The following is a 21996-nucleotide window of genomic DNA, read 5'->3' on the forward strand; positions in this document are numbered from 1 at the left end:
TTATTACCACTTGTAATGAAGGTTGTTATAAAATCTTTGTAGGATTACCAAGAATTCAGCTCCTTTAGCATTTTCTTTTTTTTAAATTAGAAACCAAAGATATGAAGATATCCATGACAAAGGAGCTTTTAATTTAAAATGTTTTCAGCAAGAGCAAAGCATAGATAAATGAACTGTCAGGGCACAAACAAGTCAAGCCAGGTCTACGTGTACAGTAGCTACACTTCCAAAACAGCTTTTATACAAAACAATAAAGATCCCTTTTATTAAAACATGTATTGCAGTGCAAGATTCCCCTTTTCACTGCAGTGTATTTAAAAGACACAGATTTATTCATAAGTTCTAACAAATACAAAATAGCAAGAAATAAAACAAACATATTTCCATATCTGCTCACTAAAATAAGTTGTGACTTAATCCACTGACTTCAGATGAGTTTTCATTACAGGTAGAGCACGTGTTCCCTCATTAAGTCACAGCATGTTGGCGTACCCACATGATGCCCTTGGTTTTACAATGTGTCCTCTTTTACAGTCTACATATAAAGCAGTCAAAGTGAATTCATTTAAAATACTAAGGCTGTTTGTTGCTCTTCAGGTCTTGCTTCCTCTTTCTCGCATCGAGCTCAGCAGTTTTACTTTTAATGTGGCCAGTCACACTTCCACGGCTTAGACTCAGGTCCTTTGAGACACTTTCCTAACTTCTCGCAGCCTGCAGGGGCCCAATTCTGTAACAGACAGTGACCATTACAGTAAGCAAACAAATACGAAGGTAACAGAGATTGTTTATTTTCACAAAGATTTATTATTGTCCTATGTCATTTGTCATCGAGGGAAACAATGAGATTATCTTTGTGTCCCGACCTGCTGTGTAAGGGTCTCCGGCTATTTGTTGGTACTGTTTTCTATACTCTGTTCTTTCTGTTTGAGTACTTTTTAATATAAATGTATTATTGACCTCATTACTTTTAGAGCTTTGTTGCAAACCTTGTTTTGTCTTTTTCCACTATACATAGATTGTTGGTGAAGGTTTTTCAGTCGTCGAGTCTTAACTAAATATCTTTCTTCTTAGTTGGAAACATTTCGCTATTCATCTAAATACTACTTATCCGAGACTGCAGAATCTATGTGGATGAACAGTGAAACATTTCCAAATTTTTTCTTTTTTTTTTCTTGTATCTTATCCCGTGAGTTCAGGGTCGCCACAGCAGATCATTGTCCGCATGTTGATTTGGCACAGTTTTTACGCCGGATGCCCTTCCTGACGTAACTCTCCCCAATTTCTACCGGGCTTGGACCAGCACTGCACAGCTGGGGAGGGGAAGGGCTGTTGGCGGTTCAGTGTCTTGCCCAGAGACACTTCAACATTTAGCTGGGACCGGGATCGAACCACTGACCCTGTGGTTCCACTTAAGAAGAAAAAAAAAAAGAACAGTTGACATAACTCAACTTCCAGATATACTTGATTTATTAACTCCTTGTTGTTAGGTGGTACAATTACTGAAACTAAAATTATTGAAACTATGTTTCACTCTAAACAATTTTTTGCAAGTCCAGTCTTAAACATATCAAAAATTGAAACAATTTATTTATAACTGTTTTAATATTTCCTTTATGGTTCAGACCATGCAACATTCACAATTTAACATTCACCTACATCTATCTGTAACGGCAATAGGGGACAGATGGTCTCAATAGAGAAAAGCTTAGGTTATTAATAGATATTTCATTTTTAAAATCGGCATTTGTATCACACAGAAGAGTTTATATTGCAATCCTACTCAAAATTGTCTTTATTTTGTCCGCCACAAGGGAGCAGTGTTATAACACAGATCACAAATAGCAAAGCAGTGTTGCTCTCAGTTCTTGGTGCTTGGGGAGACAAAGCCAGCTCGGTACAGCTGTGTCAAATAACCCTAAAACTAAGGTCTTCACCAAAATGCTGTCAAGGAGGAAAGATCCACATTGCAGAGATAATATTTGACTCCATCAAGTTAGAAAACTTTTTAAAAACTATATAAGTAAAAGATAAGTGTGTTCAATTGCCTTCAGGGCCAATATAGGCAAACTAAAGGCAGCAATACATATATATTTATTTATGTTATGTAAATCTCACCATCACAGCCATGTCACACATGTTGAGCTGGGGAATACCAGGAACCAGACTCTTCTTATGTTGTTCCACAAACGGAGAGATTCTGCTCAGCACATCCTGATACTCCTTAGTCAAAACACTGTGAAGTCGAAACACACATGGTCAGTAGGGTGCTATTTGCAGATTAGTTTTTGATTAATCCATTTAAATTGTATTTTGTGCAATGTCAAAATGGTGGAAAATGTCTCAGTTTCTTTAGCTAGTTCTTACATTTTGCTAACTAGGGCCAGGAGATTTTGGGGATTTTTTTTTTTTTTTTATCTTTTTTTTTTTATTTTAAAGTTAATCCTATGTAAAGTCAAGCACTGTAACGTTCAACAACAGAAACATAAATGCATTAACACACACAAAGGCCATCGCTCTGGCACCCTTTGGGAAGGCCCACTCATCGGGGTGAACTATGTAACCCCTACCCGATCCCCTGTCTCTCAATTACTGTTGTCGGACACCAGTGAGCCCGAGCACCTCTGTGCATTATTATATCCAGTGTGTAAAACAGGGGCCCTGAAGGCTTTCAAAGGAACGCTGCTCTCAATAGGACCTGTAGGGTTAATGGACTGTGTGTACACGTGTGCGTGTGTTGTGGGGATTGGGCATCTGGTGGCGTGACACACAGATAGACAAATATCAGCAGTGCAATTACACCCCTGATACACTCGCCAGCAGCACCTGTGCCAACCTTCCATGCTCCCTCCACTGCAAACCTCAGCTCTCTGATTGGCCCCTGGGGAACATGTGCATGTGTGTGAGGTGAAGTGTCAATTAGAGTAATAACCCCAGGCTCTGTCCAGCTCACACCTACCCTCCCTCTTAGGTCTCCCACAGGGCAGCAAGGCTTCCTCCATCAGCCAGCACCTGCTCCTTTCCTTGATACTCTTGGTCTTTCCCTACAATTACTCGACTGGTAGTACACTGGCTGCAATTAGTCTCTCTCCTTGTGTGCCACATTTGTCATAGGCTAACTATCCAGGCATTGTGACTACTATGAAAAAAACAGATTAGCCCCCCCCACCCCACGGTTAAAAATCAGTTGAGACATTTAAATTAAATTGCTTTGGTTATCTAGAATCGCAAATTCTGTTTCGCCTGATCTCGATAAGCAAGAAGGATATTTCATTCGCCTCCTATCTCTGTCTGCCACTGATTGTTGTGATTTGTTTTGTGATAAGTGATGAAGCAACTTAATAGAAGTAAATGTAAGGGAGATTTATCAGACCGCTATAAGTATTCAATTTCTCCATATAAGTCTGCAAGAAAAGCATGCTATGTCCTAAGAAACTTGCATAAGACATCAAGTTTTCTACTGTTTTGTCTACGCACTGAAAATCTTACAGTGCAGTCCTCTAAATCAAAAACTAATAATATCATTTGTTTATGCCCCCTCTGCAAACAAATAATGAAAAGCCCACAGTCAGCACAGCTCATTATCATGATTATAACCCTTAGCTTACTCGTGTAGAGGCAAAATCTGGAATAATAAGCAGGCTGTATGCAAATGGAGTCTTTTGATTTATAATGTATGACACCCAAGGGGGATGGGGGCATTGCTCAGGTGTGTCACCACTCTGATTACTGATTCATAACACTATTGCTGGAACACACACACACACACACACACACACGCAAACAACCACACTGTGGCAGAAGGTGGGGGAATTGAGGAGACAATCAAATACATCTGTCCTGCCTGCCCCTCCCCTCCACCATCTACACCACCCTGGTGGAAATTGAGCACTTCAGTGAGGACTATTGATTGGGGACACAAGAGCTTGTTGGCAGGCAGCAGATGAGACCAGACTGCGCAAGGCTGCCTGCAGTGTTAGGGCTGAGACTACACTCTGGATGACCGAGGGGGGGCTCTGGGGATGCGATATGAGGTCGGTGGTGAGAAAGTTGGCTGTGTTAACCTCAAGGTCCGAGGTCACAAAAATGGAGAGGATGGTGAAGTAAATGGCAGGAAAAGGCTTTAGAGTTAGGCTGAGGCAGACCTGGGTTGGCTGTGGGCTGTGTGCTGGACAAATGGACCACCAACATACCCTTTGTTGCCCTACCTTTGTTAATTAAACTCCACAGTTTAATTAAAATTTAATTGAAATAATAGTAGCTAGGCCTCTGTTTGCAGTAGACACACACACATACACACAAAATCAACAACAATTGGGATGTAAAAAAGACTGCATGTTCTTAAAGTCACTCAGTTTCCACAATTATAAAATAAACAGTTTTCTTGGGCGACTTTGGTGGACTGGGGATTGTGCATGTGTGTGCTCTTTGCTATATCACAGCCTGCGACAGTAGTGAAGGTATGTGTTCAGACAGGCCCTACATCATCTTAAGTGGCTCTTTAGGTGCCGACAGAGATTAATGATGGCCAGGCAGCCAGTCCAGCTGGGGGACCGAGGAGCACATGGACAAAACGCACACATACACATGTGTAAGCTCAGAGACAAACACGTTTAAATAGGATGAAGGGGAACAGTCCCAGTGGATGCAGTGGGACACCAACTGAATGGTGAGAAGTGAGCTGTGGAGCGTAACGTTAAATGGAGAGAGAGAGAGAGCGAGAGAGTGAGAGAGCGAGAGAGAAAGATTGGTAGAGAAAGGGGAATGAACAGTACAGGTTAGAGTTAATTCTACTCTAACCTGATCAACTTCACAGATCAACTTCTCTCACACACTGATTTGTCATTGCAAAAGAGCTTTTCCATATTCACTTTTTTTTCCATATTCATTTACTACAAAAAAAATCATAGTACAATTTATTATAAAAGCATTTCTTGTTTAACTATACTTCTTAATGATTAGCTTTATTTTTACATGATTTTAATTCATTTTTCAAAATCAACTTTCTATTTATCCTGCATCTCTGCTTACTGTTTGTTCCATAGTGCCTCTGAAATTGGAGACATACAGGTGGTGTAATCAATTACCAGCTCTGCTTCTTCTTCCTTATGCTGAACCTGTTCAGGCTCCTCTATGAAATCGTCTTATATGTCGTCCTCCTTCTGGTTTGACTGCTCAGGAGAATATCTCCTAGGAGGGCTCCTCTTGTGCTGTCTCCTCTTCTGAGACCTTTTAGCCTCTCCACTTGAGATCCTAACAGCTTCCTATCATTGCACCTTCTCAGCTGAGGCCTAAAATCTAATTTTCCCATGGCATCTCTTCCTTTGAGGCCCAAAAGGTCTTTTCTCACTGCATTTCCTCTACCGAGGCCTTCAAGGGCCTATGCTGCACATACCGCCTTTCAGAGGGTTCTTCCACATATTTTTTCCTGTATTTAACTTTACCATCGACGTACGTTTTTCTAGGCTCTTTGACAAAGGGTAGGATTCCTATCAGGGCTTGTGTATTGGGTTCGTTTTTCTGGACACTCATGTTTTGTGTTATCAGGAGAAATGATTGAATCAAATTTAAATACTGTAGACTGTAGATTTGACTTGCTGTTTGATTTGACTTGCTGTGGCATCTTTCTACACTTCAATATTTTACCCTTTCTCATGTCTAGATGTATTGCCTAAATAAATTACATCAGACAGACACCCTCAGCACAAAGTCACATTTATAACATCACAAACTGGACATGTGGCAGAAGTTTCACAAACAGCATTTGGGTTTTTCTTTGACTAAGGAATGACCAGACTAAAAGGACTAAAATGATAAAAATAGAGGTTGACTAACTAAGACAAAATCCAAATGTGGATGTTGGATCTCATGACTCAAGACAGTAGCTAAAAACAACCTAATGACACCTCTCTGCAGAAGTGAATAATCGTTTCACTCCAGCATTTTTGGTTGGTGTGCGTGAGGACACATCTTGCACTCAGCACAACACATGGCTGCATATTGAATGGTTTTTGCTTCTTTTTTTTTTACTCCTCACAGTGAATAGCAAGGCTAAAAGGTGGGCAAATGAAAAACAACATTAATGTTTTATTATCCAATTTCACTCAGAACTGAAAGGAGTTCTGAAGGCAAAAGGAGGTGAGGTCAGAGCAAAATATGGGAGGCAGACGTGCAGGAAGCAAAAGAGAAAGGTCCATCTACGAAGATTTATGGCACAAAAGGAATATTGTCTCATCAGAGCGATTTTGAGATTATCTTAATGTATCGGGCAGGAGCAGCTTGCGTCATTTTTCTGAAAGAACACATAAATATTTTACCATTGCATCATCTAGTCAAAGATGATGCTCATCTAACTTTGCACCCTTATTTAGTAATAGTCTTAGTTCAGCCTTGGCTGTCAGTGTCCTCTGGCATCACTATCTCCTCTCAGTGATTCTTGAGGCAGAGAGCCACCAAACTCCATTAAACAGCACTCGCTCTCAATTTAGACCTGAACAGTTTATCTTGCAATTTTAACCTGCAGCAGTACACTGGAGGGTTGAGGGCCAGAGCTGTTTGCAATCACAAAGAAAAGGGTGTAATCAGGCACGCTCTGGCTGAGCGGATCAATCCGCTGCGTTTTTTTTTTTTTGTGGCACTGAATCCACATTGATTTCAAACACATTCTTTTCTACCAACAAGCAAACAGCCTTCCTCCCCATCACCTCTTCTCTTGTTGATCACCAACTCTTATTGTTCATCCTCTTTTGTCTTCTGCCCCATCTTAGGAATCAGCTGTAAGCTGGTTTGTACTTTTCACGTAACTGACCTGAGTGGGAACTTTTCCCCAGGATCCCGTCCCAGGTGGAAAATGATTGGCTGCATTGTGTGCTCTTTCTGCTCGTGAGTAGTCACACCAGGAACATCCTGCCCTGGACAGAAGTTTATACCCTAAAAGAGAAAAAGCAGTCACACACTGTCAATGTCATTTTGTTTTCCTAATTTGAAGCAAATCTTATAATTGGCTACTGCTTGTGTAATTACAAGCTTTAATGATGTTACCAAAGGCAAAGAAACGAAATGCCACTGAAAGCTGGACTGAGACATGTTCAGGGCTCCTACCCAAAGGTTACATAATCGCATTTCCAATTCACTGACTAGAAAGAGGCCTTCATCTTAATCATAGTTACAAGTTAATGACTCTGTAATAGAGAGTGTAAGATCTGGAATGACAACTAAGGGTCTTATTAAACTGGTGACTTTATGTGATTAGGAAGCAATATCCACAAGTTGATATATCCACAATATCAAGTTGATTGGAACTGGGAAACATGACAAAAACACATTTTGAGCAGAAATCAATGAACCCTAAATCAGGGGATTAGGGTTTCCTTCTGGATGTCATAGTACTGTACATGCATCCTGAAGATCCAGTGAAGAAAGCTGAAAAATGAAGAAAATCTAGAAAGCTGCTTCTTTTTTGCCTGGACTCAATTTAAAATCTATGTAAGAACTCCTAATAAATAAGAGCTGCTTGAGTATTTTCCTCACATCCTAGTTTGTCCTTTGACCTATATTTGATTATTTAGATATTTTAGTGGACACAAGAGCTTTGAACTCTTGTAAACATATGTAAACTTTATTATGTTTGCAGCCTCTCCTTCATCTCTGCACATCTTCGGTCCTGCTCCCTGACTCCATTCTCACAAGCCTGGTGGAGAACGTTGCCTGACACATTCACACTCACTCCTCCAGAATCCCCTGGAGATCTGCCCGCTTCTTCAACGTATGTGTGCACACATGCACACACAGACACACACTTTTTGATGAGCACAACTAATATTGAGAGAGCATTCATCTGTAAGGCACTGTTGCTGCCCCCCTCTGAGTTCACTGAACTGAGCACCTGAAAATATAGAAGAGAGGGAAACAGACAGACAGATAAATACACTAGCACAGCAGAGCTTCGTCTGATTCAGACTTACCCTGTCTTTTGATGCTGGCAGCTTAGAATGCAGAAAAGAAGAAAAAGAAACCTCATCCCACAGGAACAGCAAGAAAGGCCTGATGTGTGCACTGTATCTCTCTGACTATGTCTCTTGTAGCCAAGACATAACAGCACAAACTCCATATCTTGCCTGACATTAAATGCAATGGATACAATGAAGCCACTTTCAAAGTAGAGCAGAGCAGTCACCTTTACAAGATAAGGTGCAGGGCCATCCTGGGAGGCATGATGAGCTTTGGACATGACAACACTGTTTGGCTATTCTAAAATAAAACATCGTATCTGGATGGACAAAAAACACTTTATTCACTAGATGAATTATTAAATAAACTGGATATACTCTGGATACATTTTTTATGTTAAAAAATATTGACTATTTCATCTGTATGGGAGCAACACTGGACACGTGACTAGAAAGCAACTACATGCATTCATTCAACTACTGTACTTAGTAGAGTAGAACTTTGTGGTAATTGTAGATGTGTTGCTGCCATCAAATTGAAAAAAGCTAATATTTTCCATTAAATGGTAAACTTTCTCAGTTTCAACATCTGATACGTTGTTTATGTTCTATTGTGAATAAAATATAGGTTGATGAGAGTTTCAAATCATTGCATTCTGTTTTTATTTATGTTTTACACATCTTCCCAACTTTTTTGGAACAGGGGTTGTATTTAAGTAAAGTCTCTGACTACTTCTTCCAAGACTGTCAGCCACTTGCTAAATGTTGATTGGTCTTAGAAGATCTTAAATGCGCAGCAGACTACTGTGGAGATCATGCCACCTTTTGCCAAACAGTGAGTGAACAAAGTGATACTTTGCAAAAATTGGTGTGTGTGTTACTGGATTTTGTTTAAGGAGATCAAGAGTACGGCAAAGCAGCTATGTACAATCTATTACTTGTTAATTGTTGAAACCAAACTGATGCTAAGAAATAAGTATCGAGTGTTGATCTAACAGGTGTCTGGGAAAAAAAAATATCCTTTTCATTTTTTTATTTATCATCTTGTGAAGTATCACATGTGTAGCATGGGTTACTCAGCAATACAGACTTCACATTTTCCACACAGACTTTGCGATATTAACATCACTACACTGCCTCAAGAGATTTTGATGAGACCCATTTAAGCCTGTGAAATTTCTTATTTTCCTCATGGCTGAGCTGCATGAACACAGTCAGGATAGAGCTGTACGACTCCTAGCTATTAACCTGTAATTTCGTTCTTTTCACAGACACACATCTTGCCTTGTTTATTTTTCCCCATGGGCTAGGAAAACCAAATTATATTTTAAAGTATTACCAAAGCTGAGAAGCAAGCAGGGAAAGGAGCTTTATGTCAATGAGAAGAGCGTTGGCTTGTGTATTTGAGCCTGTAAAACAGGTTAAACATAATCTATACTGAGTTTAAGGGTCCAGACAATTTTATAGGTGGACAAAATTGTAGGAATGATTGTTAATGCAGTTAAAGGCCAACTGTTCCAAACATGGAACCAGGAAGATATTTTATCTTATAAAATGGATTTTCAAAACACTTGATTCAAAGTCTGAGTTATTATATTATATTATATTATATTATATTATATTATATTATATATTTTTCCAGTTTAAAGTTTTAACCATAGTGGAGTATGCTGGGGATTTAATTTTCCCATGTACGAGCTCAGCAGTCACTCCACATCTGTATGGAGAACTGAACATATGCATGTTTTGTCTTGTTCTTTCTTTCTCTTGTGTGTGTGCGCGCACACACATAAACACACACACACACACACACAAATCGATAGACAACTCACAGGCAATCAGATGCCATTATTTGTGAAGTTCCACTTCAGTTCACATGAGTTGATAAAGGAGGCTGCTATTGATTCAGCGGCCCTGAAGGAGAGAGCAATTTAAGCGACCGATGGGGCATAAAACAAACTGGATCACAGGAGAAGCAGAAACACAGAGGGAGAACAGGAGGACATGTTTTCATAAGCACAGAAGTGATAGAAGGACCACACTATACAGCTTCTCCAGTGTCAGATTTCACATTTCTCCAGATAAATCGGCACTGAGATGATGTAATTAGGGCCAACAGATACTGCTGGTATCTGACTTTTCTTTCTTCTTTTTGAGTTCCATGATGCCAAAAGAACAAGTCTAACATCAGGGAATGACAGTATGTAAATGGAGAGGAAGAAAATCTCCGCTGGAGTTAGAACAAACAAGTCAGCTTGTTGATGAATGATGTAAGTTCACTGATGTGGGGGCTCTTCATTAATATTCATTACGCTCTGATGTACACAGCAGTCAACTGATGAGCCATTTTCAAGATAACACCAACAGTGAAAGTGTTTGTGTGTTTGAGTAAGATTAGGATAGACAAAGAGGGAGGATGTGGCAGAGCAAACCAAAAACTAGGGAAACAGAGATTGAACAGAGTTACGGCATTAAAAGGGACATTACGGTTCTAAATTCCTTCCATGAGTTGCTCCAGGTCCAGTAGTGTGCCTTATATTGTCCAAGCCTCACAGCCATCAGCTCATTCCCACGGTAAAAAAAGATTGGCCTGTTAAAAGGGTGAGAAAAAGAAATAATGCTCACATTGCTTACACTCCAACTGTTTTTGTCAGATTCTCGTGTTCTCCTCCTATATAAGATGGTCTACAACAATGCTGTAACTCTCTAAGGCAGTATTTAATCTAAATGCTAGCACCAGTATAATGGGATGCTCACAATGATCATGCTGACATGCAAATTTAGTCTCATGTTGACAATGCTGGAGGATTGAGTAAGCATGCTAGCATTTGCCAATCACCACTAAATACAAATAACAGCTCATCTTAGATAGATGAAAAGGTCACTAGCTTTGCAGGTATTTGATCATTTATTTTATTTGGTATTTGAACCAATGTAACTGGACAAAAAGAAATGTAATCTGACTGTATCACTAGACAGAAAGCTACACACAGTTATCACAAGATATTTAAATTTATCAGGGTCTGTTGTGAAGAATTCAAAAATCCCTAAAGTCATTAGGATTCATTGTCTGGGAACCACAAATGTCTGTCCAAAAATGACATGTCGGTTCTTCCAATTGCTGTTGACATATATTTTAGTCTGAACTGTGGTGGACTGACCTCCCATTCAGGCATCTGATTACAAGCAGAAAAAATGTCCAATTACCCAGATACTGACTTGAATTACCCCGATTACACAAACATTAAAACCCTGTAACAAGGCAGTGTAAGTGCCCACCTGTCCTGGAGCTGGTGGATTTGGCTTAGCAGAACGGGTGTCAAGTCCATTCCATCAAAGGTTCTGTCATCAGGAGGACTTATCCCAGCCAGAGCTAAACTAGTAGTGAACAGATCCATCACATTGGCCAACTGGAAACTCACCTGCAAAAAGACAAATACAGTGAAAAAACACCTAATTTTCCAATTCACTCAACTAGTAAATTGGGAAAAAGCGAAGAACCTCACAAAGAGAAATGAGGACTGGCCAAGGTTGTCCTTCATTAATTCTTGTAGACGTATGCAATACATACACTAACATACATATACACATACAGTGTATGTGAATGTGTGACAGTACAAATCTTGATCTGTCATTCATCAGCATCATTAGCCATAGGTGGAGTTCACAAATACAGAATACTTTGTTTTATCCTCAAAGAATGGCTCAATCTTTAAGACTGGATTTTAATCCTAACGCAAACACGGTAACCATGCGCAGTCATGATACTAGGTTTGCACGTATGGTTGTGTGTACTCAAGTAGAAAAGAGTTGCAATTCTTCAGTCTCCCCTCTAATCTCTGCTTGCAGATTTACTATAAAACCTCCAAAATGTTCTTTCTAAATGAGTTTATTGGAGGAGAAAAAAAAAATGAAAAAGAAGGAGTGAAGGGAAAAAAAAGGAGAGAAGGTAGAGAGAGGACAAGGCCCGGGCAAGCAGGCGGCTGGAGCTGGAGCGAGCTGGTGTTTTATCTCCTTCTCCCAGTCCCAGTGAAAAGCTTTATTTTATTTATAAACTTTGAACTATTTTCAGATAAAATGCCATTTTTTCGCTGTCATCCTTGATCTTCCGTTCCATTCTCTCCTGAGCGGGCCTTAGAGGGAGACGGCACGCTCACAATCAGATAGTGCTATCAGGCCTCTGCAGCTGCACCGCCATGTGCCGCTGTGCTCCTATCGGCTGCCAGCACACATGCACACACACACACACACACACACACACACGCTCCTAAGCACTGAAATGAATTCCCTGTTCCTCTGTATCCACAAAACTAGGCACAAAAAAGGCCCTGCAATGCATTCCATGATCTATCTGCACATCCAGACACTCTTTCTCACACACATACACAAACACTAGCAGATCTAGTCCTTTACTTGATTTTTCTTTTTTTCTAAAAATCCTCCTCACACAGACAAACAAACACATTTAAGAGGACGGGACAAAAAGACGTGTGACAAAGTGAAACTGACATTTAGCTGTTAATAACTTGAATGACCAAAAACCAAAAGTTTCAAACTGTTTCCAAAGTTGCAATCTTTTATTTACTTTCTTTACTTGCTCTGCTCTGTTTGCAGTCTATGCTTCTTTCTTCGCTGTTTGTTCCTCCATTTTTTGTCTAACTCACTGCTCTCTATTAATGTATCGTTCTTTATCCCACTCCTTTCTGTGTTGCGAGTGGTGATGTTGGTTATCTGAGGAGTCAGCACTTCATCCCCTGTCTGTGCCACTCTGCTTATGTGTATGCTGCCTGATAAAACCCAACAAAAAGGATTGTGATGCTCATTGTGGTGCTAACGTCTCTCCCACTTCTGCATCTTTGTTCCTACAGCCACCAACCAGCATCACTTTGGCCCCTCACCCCCTCAGGCACTGCGAGAATGCTGAATCTGCACCTGCTTCAGACCAACAGAGCTCCTTCACTCATTCATTCACCCGTGAATGACAAATTAAAATTTCCTGCACATTCACACAAGTCAGTTAAATTACTGAGTTTCATCACTCAGATGGATCCAAAGATAAAGGGATTTTTGTCTACTTAAGATGTGTGAAAATACACAGTGAAGTACTCTATCACCAATCCCCAATATCCCCCCAAAAGTCCTTATCTTAATGCTATAAAGATGGGTCTACATTGAGTCAGTGTAATAAACCTGATTAACAAGAGCTTGCATTGCTGTTTGATGTCTCCTTTATTTTGCTTGAAGAGCTTATAGACTTTTCAATGCACAGATCAACAGAGAATCTGAAGACTCCAAAATAAGAGTGAGAGGAACCCTGTGCCTGGTCTTTACTCCCTCTTAAGCAGCACTAAGTGATAAATCTAGACCTCTAGAGTACTGTAGCACTAACAAAACACCTTTTATGACCCAACCTTTGAGACCTTTGGGGAGGATATAGAGCTCCTTGTTGTCCACAAGCCACGAGGGTAAATACAACCATACACTCACCATTTTAGAATGTCCTGCACAAGTTATAGAATTTTTGACATCTGCGTGTCCTCTACTGGTCTACAAAGGAAATACAAATGCATGCATACGGTATATGTTTAGGCTTGTAGGATCACATAAAAATTACACAGACATGTTCTGCAAATTTGCAGATACAAACACAGACATACTAGTCAATTATAATGTGGCACAGGTGCAGCAAAGTCCTGCAAAATCAACAACGTTTCTGGCAGTGTGGCAGTGCCAGCATCTTTAGCATTCCTCCTTTTCTCTTCTCTACAACAGCCACCTCTTTTACTTCTTCCTTGCTTCCTTCCCTCTTCACCCCTCCCGTTCCTTTATCCTGAGCGCCTGGCATATTCAGATACTGAAGTCCTCATTACAGCTCAATCCAACCTCAGCAAACACACAAACAGATTAGCTGCTTAAGACGCTCCCAATCCCCCTCTCCCTCGCTACTCTGCTGTGCTATCAGGCCCCAGCACACCCCTGTGAGATGAGCCAGGGGCAAGGCTTACTGCAGACTTCAGCCTCCGCTTGCTCCTCAACCAAATCCCTCTGCGTCACAGCCCCGTGTCACAGCTGCACCTAATACAATTAAAAGTCATTTGCAGAACGCACAGGCTTAGGGGATCACGGTGTGGGTGGGGGGTTAAATTGGAGAGGGGGAAGGAAAAAGAGAGTTGGGGCATGAATTCTGACCAAAAATATTTGAGGAAACTGTTGAAAAAGCACCCATGGGCTCTGTGCCCAAAACAGTTTGTCTTTACTGTTTATGGAGTCCACACACTTAACAGAAGTTGAACATAGTCAAGATTAACTGGTTACTGTGCCAATGGGTCAGAGTGCGCACATGTAAAGTGGTAAGTGATACACAAATGAAACAAAAACCAACCATCATTGAAAGACAGGATTAGTGAAATAATTATTCCTTTACTCTCATGGTAAAGGAATAATTATGGTTTTGTGCATTGCCTGCATCTTTACAGAGCCCCTGGTACCTGTTGACTGGGAGAGCACGAGGAAGATAAAATGCTTAGAAAAAAATACTCTAGATTGATTCTAAATCTAATCTGGTCTGTAGAGAAGATGCCATGTGGTCTTGAATTGTTTAGAGCCTTTTTTTAGTTAAGGCTTTAAATAAATGAACTATTCTTACTGTGCCTCCTTTGATGTGTCCTGGCCACCAGGCAATAGCGGGCTCCCTCATGCCCCCTTCAAAGGTCGTCTCTTTTCCACAGAGGAACGGCCCGTTGCTGCCACCTGAGGGATCAAAAGTACAAAATCACTTGTAGCTCTGTATCAAATTACACACAAACACATGCACACACACACACACAGGGCACAATCAGACAATAATTTGTGCATGAATTTAGCACCTGCCTTCATTTGGAGCAGACATCAGTGCAGCTCCATTGTCTGAGGTGAAGAAGACAAAGGTATTATTTTCAATGCCCAGAGTCTGCAGCCACGCCAAGATCTGACCAACGCTGTAGTCTAGTTCCATCACTGCATCTCCATATCTACAGCAAACAGCCAACACAGCTCATTTCATTCACCATATGAGATGCACTCATTTAAAACCATATGCATCTGCTGGAGTGTGTGTTAAGAATAGATTCAGTAAGGTAAGATATTATGTACCGTCCTCGCTGGCTCTTTCCTAAGAAGCGCTTGGAGGCATAGACAGGGGCATGAGTGGCGTCAGCTGCCCAGTATAGGAAGAAGGGCTGCTGGGCTTTACTCTGACGTAATATGAAGTCAAGACCTTCCTGTAGAGGTGCGAAGTGTGAGAGACGCTTACAACTTTGATAATTGTAGATGAAGAGTAAACATTTAATCTCCCAATTGATATGGGAATTTCAGAAACACCTCTCAGTATAATGCACAGGTTTAATAAAAAGCTGAACATTATAACCTTGTTTATTATGCTCTTTGGCTTGGATCGACCTAACTAAGTGGCATCTGTCTAACAGAATTAAGGTCACTTTATGAGGTTGTAGATGACTACGTTAGGGAGAGGTGATCCTTGGAATAGATACAGTAGGTCATACACAAGCCCAGATCACTGGGTATATGTAAATTATTATGTTCTTATAGACTTCTGCTGTTGCCAAAAAATGCTTTATCATAAATATGAGTTGGCACTTGAAATTTTTGCCTTGTTTCATTTTTTTTATCATGGTACTATGGAAGTCAGTCTAGCCCTTTAGACATGCTTATGTGTGGTTTACAAAGCTCTACTTTACAGATCCATCCTGTTCCTGTGATGACATATTATACCTATCAAGCATGAAATTTGTCTCTGCATTCAGCATTTGGTCTCTTTAGGAACAGAACGGGATGGATTGATGTAGGCAGCAGTGATAATCAGCATGACAGTGTGCATAAGTCAACAATTCACTTCTGTTGTAAAAAAGCATGAGACTGATCGGAGGCCAACATCAGGCTTTAACTGCATACTGTAATTTGTAGTATGAGATGATTTATGTTTTTGTGCTTTTATATTTTGGCCAGTCAAAGTCAAGGATGTACTTTTTTCTACAGTATATTCTACTTGATACACTCCACTGAAAGGAGCGTGTCATCTGACAAAGGAAGAAAGAAGTGGGCCCAAACTTACCATCAAGTACATCTCTGTGAGGTTGGACTCTCCAGTCTCCTTGTCAATCTTAAACTCCTCATAGTATCTGGAAGAGAGGGCTGACATGACACAACCTGCTGGGGCCACACTGTGCAATTATTTCTCTGCCTACTCAACCACATAAAATGATTAACTCATAATGACCTGATCATATTTTCAATGTTTTCAATCAGTCTCTAAATTGACTAGAACTACAGCAGAAACCATTATTAAGTCAATGAAGGCAAATTTCCCTTTTGCAGACTGTTTTTGCAGGAGGTGTCGTTGAAAGACATATTTAGGAAGTAGAACTGAGCAGAGGGAACTGTTATGAGGTGTTGCTGAAGCGTGGCGTGGCGAGCAGAGAAGCAGTGACAGGCATCTCTCTTTCTTATGCTTCACTTCCTCCAGGTGTCTTTGCATACAGCCAACGCAACTTGCCGTCTCTTGAGGACGTGTGTGTATCTGACTGTATACATGTCTATGTGTGTGTGTGTATGTCCGTCCAGGGCCCAGGTATGCTGTGCTGATTAAACCCACGGCTAAGCGAAAAACACGCCCGGCTGCCAGTTCCAATGACCCAGAATACACATATGGCTGTTTTGGGGAAAACAAATGGGCGGAAAATGGAATATACAAGCACAGCTGGTACAGAGAAGGAAGAGGAGAAGAGACATTCAACTCATCCAGAGGAGCAGCCAGCCTGACTATTTTCATTGAGTTTTTATAGTTTTTTAATTTTAAACCTCTGTGTCTGCTGTTATGGATATCTGACTGCGCGTGTGTGATAGTACCTTCCAAGCATCTCAGAGTTGTTGTATACAGGGATATTGGGTCTGATGCTGCTGTTGTAGGGGCCAAAGTGACAGTTTGGTGCACCAAACCATTCATCAAAACCATTCTCCAGAGGAAGGTACTGTGGTCTATGGCCTAGATGCCTGCAGTGACAAATAAAGAGCACCCACACACTGTAAGCTCAATATGACTTAAGGATTGTACTATATGTATCCCCTATTTAAATTTAGACCATTACTACAAACACATACAATCACTCTACAACAAACCACTTTCACTTTATTGCAGTTACTTGAGGTTGTGGTTACTAGCTTTGGGTTATCATTTTCAATTCACCAGAGAGCAGTATGTAATTTATCTTGAAAAGCTTCAAAACATGTTGGAGACAGGTAGACAACATACTGCTGTGAGCAGTGTGTCATCTTTAAGGATTAATAAAGTTAGCTGCTAATATCAGGAAGATTTTCAGGTAAGTTATCTCTCCAAGGTGCAATGCTACAGAGCAAAAACAAAAGGCGGATAGTATTGTTTGTGATAAATTATGTGAAACAAGGTCTTGGCATAAATATGTGTGTGCCACGCTGGAGGTAATCGAAATCAACAGATACCGCAGTGGCAGGAAACAACAAAATGTATGTGAAAACTGATCATATACTACAATCGCAAGAAAAAAGTAATGCTACTATTTGCAATCTCCTGGTTTTGTCTGCATGAATTGGTCATTAAATAAATCTGGTGATTACGTTGGAAAAAACTTGGATAAAGTAATGGCAACATTACTTCTTTCGGTTGTAGTTTGGTTAGTACATTTACATGAATGGCATTAAACTTTTCTTTGACTTCCCTATATCAAAATATCTTTCTACTTCTAGATGAAATCCTTCAGTTCAGATTATGGTATCTTGTTGTTGATAATATGGAGTTTGTAATCATGGTTAACCTGCTTTTCCAGAGCCCCCCCCCTTGATACCTTGATAAAATTCTCAAGTTTATCAAGGTATCCTACGAGATAATGTCAGGGTACTGTCTGCAAGCTAAAAGCTAAGAAGAAACTGGGTGATGCAGCAGGGTAATGACCCTATACACCAAAGTAAATCTACTAGAGACTCTTTAAAGACACAAAATTCCCTTTTTAGAGTGACCTAGTCAGATCACAGACCTCTACCAAATCAAGATGCTATGGAATGAGCTCAATCTATCAACAGAATGGTCCAAAATTCCTCCTGAACATTGTGCAGGTCTAATACACATTGCTAGGAAGCGCTTGCTTGAGATTATTGCTGCCAATGATGGCTCAACCACTTATTAAAACACCACTGTCATTACTTTTTCCACAATTAACATACTCAGTATGTGTGACAGTTGCATTCAATAATGAAATACACACAATTTCATGACTGGTTATGTTTTACCAACTTACAAATATATTGTGTTCATAGATATTTGTGATTTTGGTAAAGATCAGATCACATTTTGTGATCCATTTATGCAGAAAAAAAACAAGAAAATTGCACACAATGCCGTTACTTCTCACGACTGTATTAAATTAAGGATATGTGGTTTATAATACACTGAATTAGCAAAAGTCTGTCTTAGCCTTTTATCTGGGCACAGCAACAAGGTGGCCCTTGGTAGCTGTTCTTAAAGTATTTTCATTTTGCCCTAGTTTTTACTCCTACTCCATCAGAACAGCTGTACTACAGTTCATCTGTCTGACATTTCACATAAAATAATATCAGTTTAAAAACAAATCATCATTAATCATTAAATCATTTGAGCACTTCTTCCCCCAATGACCACAACCTTAAAACTGCAGAAACCTTAAAAATGTCGGAATTAAATAAAAGCAGAAATAGCTCACCACTTGCCAACTATTTTGCTGACATAGCCCTTTTTCTTCAACATCTGAGGTAACAAAATCTCATCCTTAGAGATTCCTCCAACTATCTCCTGTGGTGTGTAGGCTATAAAAAAGGTAAAATATGTATTATACAAAACCCTATTGGACACAATTAGAGAATAAGTAACCTGCAATAAATTATTTGCAGCTGGATAATGTGCATGAAGTGTACCATTTCTGGCATGGGCATTAGTGGTGTAGAAGCCGTTTCTCACAGGCAGCCTCCCAGTCAGAAGCGCAGCTCTGGCTGTGTTTAAAATGGCAGAAAAAAAGGTCATCAGGGCATCTTTGTTGGGCTTCTAAATTCTCTTTCAATGGAAGACAAATCGAGTTAAGTGTGTTCCAGCCCTCACCCCGACACACTGGAGAATACAATACAATTCTTTTATTAAAAAACTAATTCAAGATTTGACTTTTTTTTATCATAGTCAATAAAAATGTGGATTGCTCTTGCTGTGCATACTTGTTTTCTCTTTTTAAGCATTTTGTAATTGTACCAAAACCAATATTATTAAGGGATAGGAATTAACTTAATTATGTACACTGATCACTGTGGTCTATTGAAAACTTGTACCTACGCATTTGAACTGAAAAATACTAAAATCTTACTTTCAGCATGACTAACCTTTTTCTGCAGGATTTTTTTTAAACAAAACGAGCAAGAGTTTTTAGTGATAAGACAACACATGCTTTCCTGCATTACTTTCCTGTACACCTGTCTGCATGATATATTTGAACATGGTGTTCTGGTTGGTCAATTATTAAATGATTGATCATCCAAATATGTCACAATAAAACGAAACATAGATAGTGATCATAGCATCTTGCAAAACAGGAAATGTTGGTACAGTTTTTGTACAGTATTTTCAGCTGACTCACATGGGGAACAGAGGGGGTTTGCTGTGTAGAAATTTGGAAGCAGCATGCCTTGAGCAGCCATGGCATCCAGGTTGGGGGTTTCTTTAGAGGGCTGCCCAAACACCCCTAAGTCCCCCCAACCCATCTAAAGAGCAGAGGTGAGTTTCTTAGCAAGTCCAACACGTATACTCGTTATCCAAAAGTATCACAACACACATGCAGACACACTCTTTGATATAAGAGACAAGGAAAACGCAATTGACAGTAACAGAAATAGTTTTGCTTCGTGATGCACTCACTGCTGAGTTAAACAACTGTGCTACTGATGTGATAATCTACCTCACATTCACAAGGAGAAATAGTTAAAAATGCCATAACAACTTACGTCATCCATGAGCATGATGATAATGTTTGGAGATGAAACATTTGATGCTTGCAATGCCAGGGAACAACATATTATTGCACTAAGAAGAGTAAACGTTAAAGTAGACACCACTTGCATTGCTACGTTAGAGTCATATGAGCGTCAACTTCGAGGAAGTGGTTTGTTTTGTTTGCCTTCACGCGCGTTGGCAGCGCAACACTTGCGCAAATTTGTTTTAGATTAATTTACATCTTGGATTAATTCACAGTAGACCCGTAAATGTTGTAGCGTTGTACACTTTATTAAAATTGTTAAAGTGGAAATAACTGAAAAAACATTCCTCTATATTTGGCGCATCCAACTCCTTGAGATAAATGTTGTACGTCTCAGTTAAAATTCCAAATCAATCACGATAAATAATAAAACAGACCTATCAACAATAAACCCTTTAGAGTAAACGTAAACACAAAATAAAACACAGAACAGAACATACGGCTAAACTATATTTTGTATCTAATCTGTTAAAAAGTGACATTAATTCTTGGTCACATTTCCAACAGCGCCTGAACGCACCGTGTCACGTGATAACATCTGACAGCTCAGAGGAGGAACCGTAACATGGCGGTGTGCATAGCAGTGATCGCAAAAGAGGTAACCAACGAATGTTTTGACAAATGTCATCGGTTGAATCTATAACCTGTCCATTGATGGTTTAATATGTTTTTATTGTTTTTCAAAAATCTCTATGTGATATTTCCGCTTTCGCCGTGTGCGATAATTTTCAGCGGATTGAAACAGAGCTAACGCCTGAGAGCTAACAACATTAGCTTAGAATGAAGCTTGAAGGAAACTGCTTTTATAGTTTGCATGCTTATCGGTCTCATTATTCTAATTTTGCGCTCTACTTTTTCAATTCACAGAACTACCCGCTGTATATTCGTAGTGTGCCGACTCAAAATGAGCTGAAGTTTCACTACACAGTGCACACATCTCTGGATGTGGTGGAGGAGAAGATCTCAGCTGTGGGTAAATCCCTGGGAGACCAGAGAGAGCTGTATCTGGGTCTGCTCTATCCAACTGAAGACTATAAAGTGTATCCTTGGTTTTTAGTTATTTATGATTTTGGGTAGGGAAAACCCAGAGTAAGTTGTAATTAACGGTTTTATTAATGGTTAATAAATTGTTTAGTCATCACTTTTAGTTTTTAAGATTGTGGAAAAAAATATACAAATCCTATACATCAAAATTACTGGACCTGTACACAGTTATTTCTCTCATTACTGCTGTAAAAATGATTTTAGTCATGTTAGGTGCACCAGATTGAGCAGATTATCCAAAACAAATAAAAACAGGAATTGGTATCTAATTGGCACCCCTGTTCATAAATGGTTCCCGAGGGAGAAGATCTAAAGTCCTTGACTATTAAAACAGATATGGATATGTAACCAACTCCAAGGTGAAATTTGTTATTGTTGTTGATTCATCAAATACATCATTGCGGGACAATGAAATAAGAAGTGTAAGTTAACCCCCCAAAAAGCAGGATTCTCCAAATGTGTGTTTGTGGATATGAGTTACACAGGAGGGGTGTTGAATTTCTGCAGTTTACTCAGAAGTTATCCATACAGATGTTCTCTGGTTTATCCTGTTTCTGAATAATTTTGTGCTTTTCCAGATGTTTAGAAAATTGCACAACTCTTTTACTGATGTGATGTGTAACCCATTCCACAATCCTGGGGACTCAATTCAGTCCAAGTGAGTTTTTTGTTGTGAAGTTTAATGTTGGAATATTAGCTCCATATTTTATGTATTATATTTCACTGTTTAATCATTCCCCAGAGCCTTCGATGGAATCGTGTCTGGAATGATGACGCAAACAGGTTGACAACACCTCCAAACCTTCTGCCGAGTCTCCCCTGTACATAAGACTTAATTTTTCCTGCAGATTTCGAATTGATTATTGAAATGCATGATACATTAAACTTGATTTTTTGCACATCACTGTCATTTAACTACAAGTGGA

General features: G+C 39.8%; 2 protein-coding genes across 4 annotated transcripts; one reads left to right on the forward strand and one right to left on the reverse strand.

The window, feature by feature from the left end:
- Nucleotides 1-110: 110 nt before the first annotated feature.
- Nucleotides 111-20154, reverse strand: galns (galactosamine (N-acetyl)-6-sulfatase). 3 transcript variants are annotated; one of them, XM_067496247.1, is made up of 14 exons: nt 19995-20154; nt 19631-19754; nt 18924-18998; nt 18713-18815; nt 16851-16994; nt 16057-16123; nt 15078-15205; nt 14817-14956; nt 14593-14696; nt 11226-11368; nt 10434-10536; nt 6806-6927; nt 2116-2233; nt 111-727 (listed from the first exon to the last, which is right to left on the reverse strand). In XM_067496247.1, exons 1-14 carry the CDS (start codon nt 20109-20111, stop codon nt 641-643), a joined length of 1575 nt encoding a protein of 524 aa, XP_067352348.1. In that variant the 5' UTR covers nt 20112-20154; the 3' UTR covers nt 111-640. The 3 variants fall into 3 exon arrangements, with proteins under 3 accessions (XP_067352348.1, XP_067352349.1, XP_067352350.1); XM_067496248.1 differs by lacking the exon at nt 19631-19754 and having other exon boundaries at nt 19995-20138; XM_067496249.1 differs by lacking the exons at nt 18713-18815; nt 18924-18998; nt 19631-19754 and having other exon boundaries at nt 19995-20136.
- Nucleotides 19626-21991, forward strand: trappc2l (trafficking protein particle complex subunit 2L). Its single transcript, XM_067496256.1, has 6 exons — nt 19626-19767; nt 20534-20624; nt 20894-21066; nt 21405-21492; nt 21649-21728; nt 21813-21991. The coding sequence occupies exons 2-6, from the start codon at nt 20592-20594 to the stop codon at nt 21856-21858; spliced, it is 420 nt and encodes a 139-aa protein (XP_067352357.1). The 5' UTR covers nt 19626-19767; nt 20534-20591; the 3' UTR covers nt 21859-21991.
- Nucleotides 21992-21996: the final 5 nt, after the last annotated feature.

Source organism: Channa argus, chromosome 2 (genome assembly GCF_033026475.1).
Source record: "Channa argus isolate prfri chromosome 2, Channa argus male v1.0, whole genome shotgun sequence".
NCBI lineage: Eukaryota > Metazoa > Chordata > Actinopteri > Anabantiformes > Channidae > Channa > Channa argus.

Excerpts from the sequence above, each read along its gene's own strand:
- galns (XM_067496247.1), bottom strand. The coding sequence starts at position 20,111 with ATGCAAGTGGTGTCTACTTTAACGTTTACTCTTCTTAGTGCAATAATA. Across the intron at positions 6,928-10,433 it reads CATGGAAGGAATTTAGAACC|GGTATAAACTTCTGTCCAGG; the intron begins GTAATGTCCCTT and ends TTTCTCTTTTAG. Across the intron at positions 728-2,115 it reads TGTGTGACATGGCTGTGATG|AATTGGGCCCCTGCAGGCTG; the intron begins GTGAGATTTACA and ends TGTCTGTTACAG.
- trappc2l (XM_067496256.1), top strand. The coding sequence starts at position 20,592 with ATGGCGGTGTGCATAGCAGTGATCGCAAAAGAG. Across the intron at positions 21,067-21,404 it reads CCAACTGAAGACTATAAAGT|ATATGGATATGTAACCAACT; the intron begins GTATCCTTGGTT and ends CTATTAAAACAG. Across the intron at positions 21,493-21,648 it reads GGGACAATGAAATAAGAAGT|ATGTTTAGAAAATTGCACAA; the intron begins GTAAGTTAACCC and ends GTGCTTTTCCAG.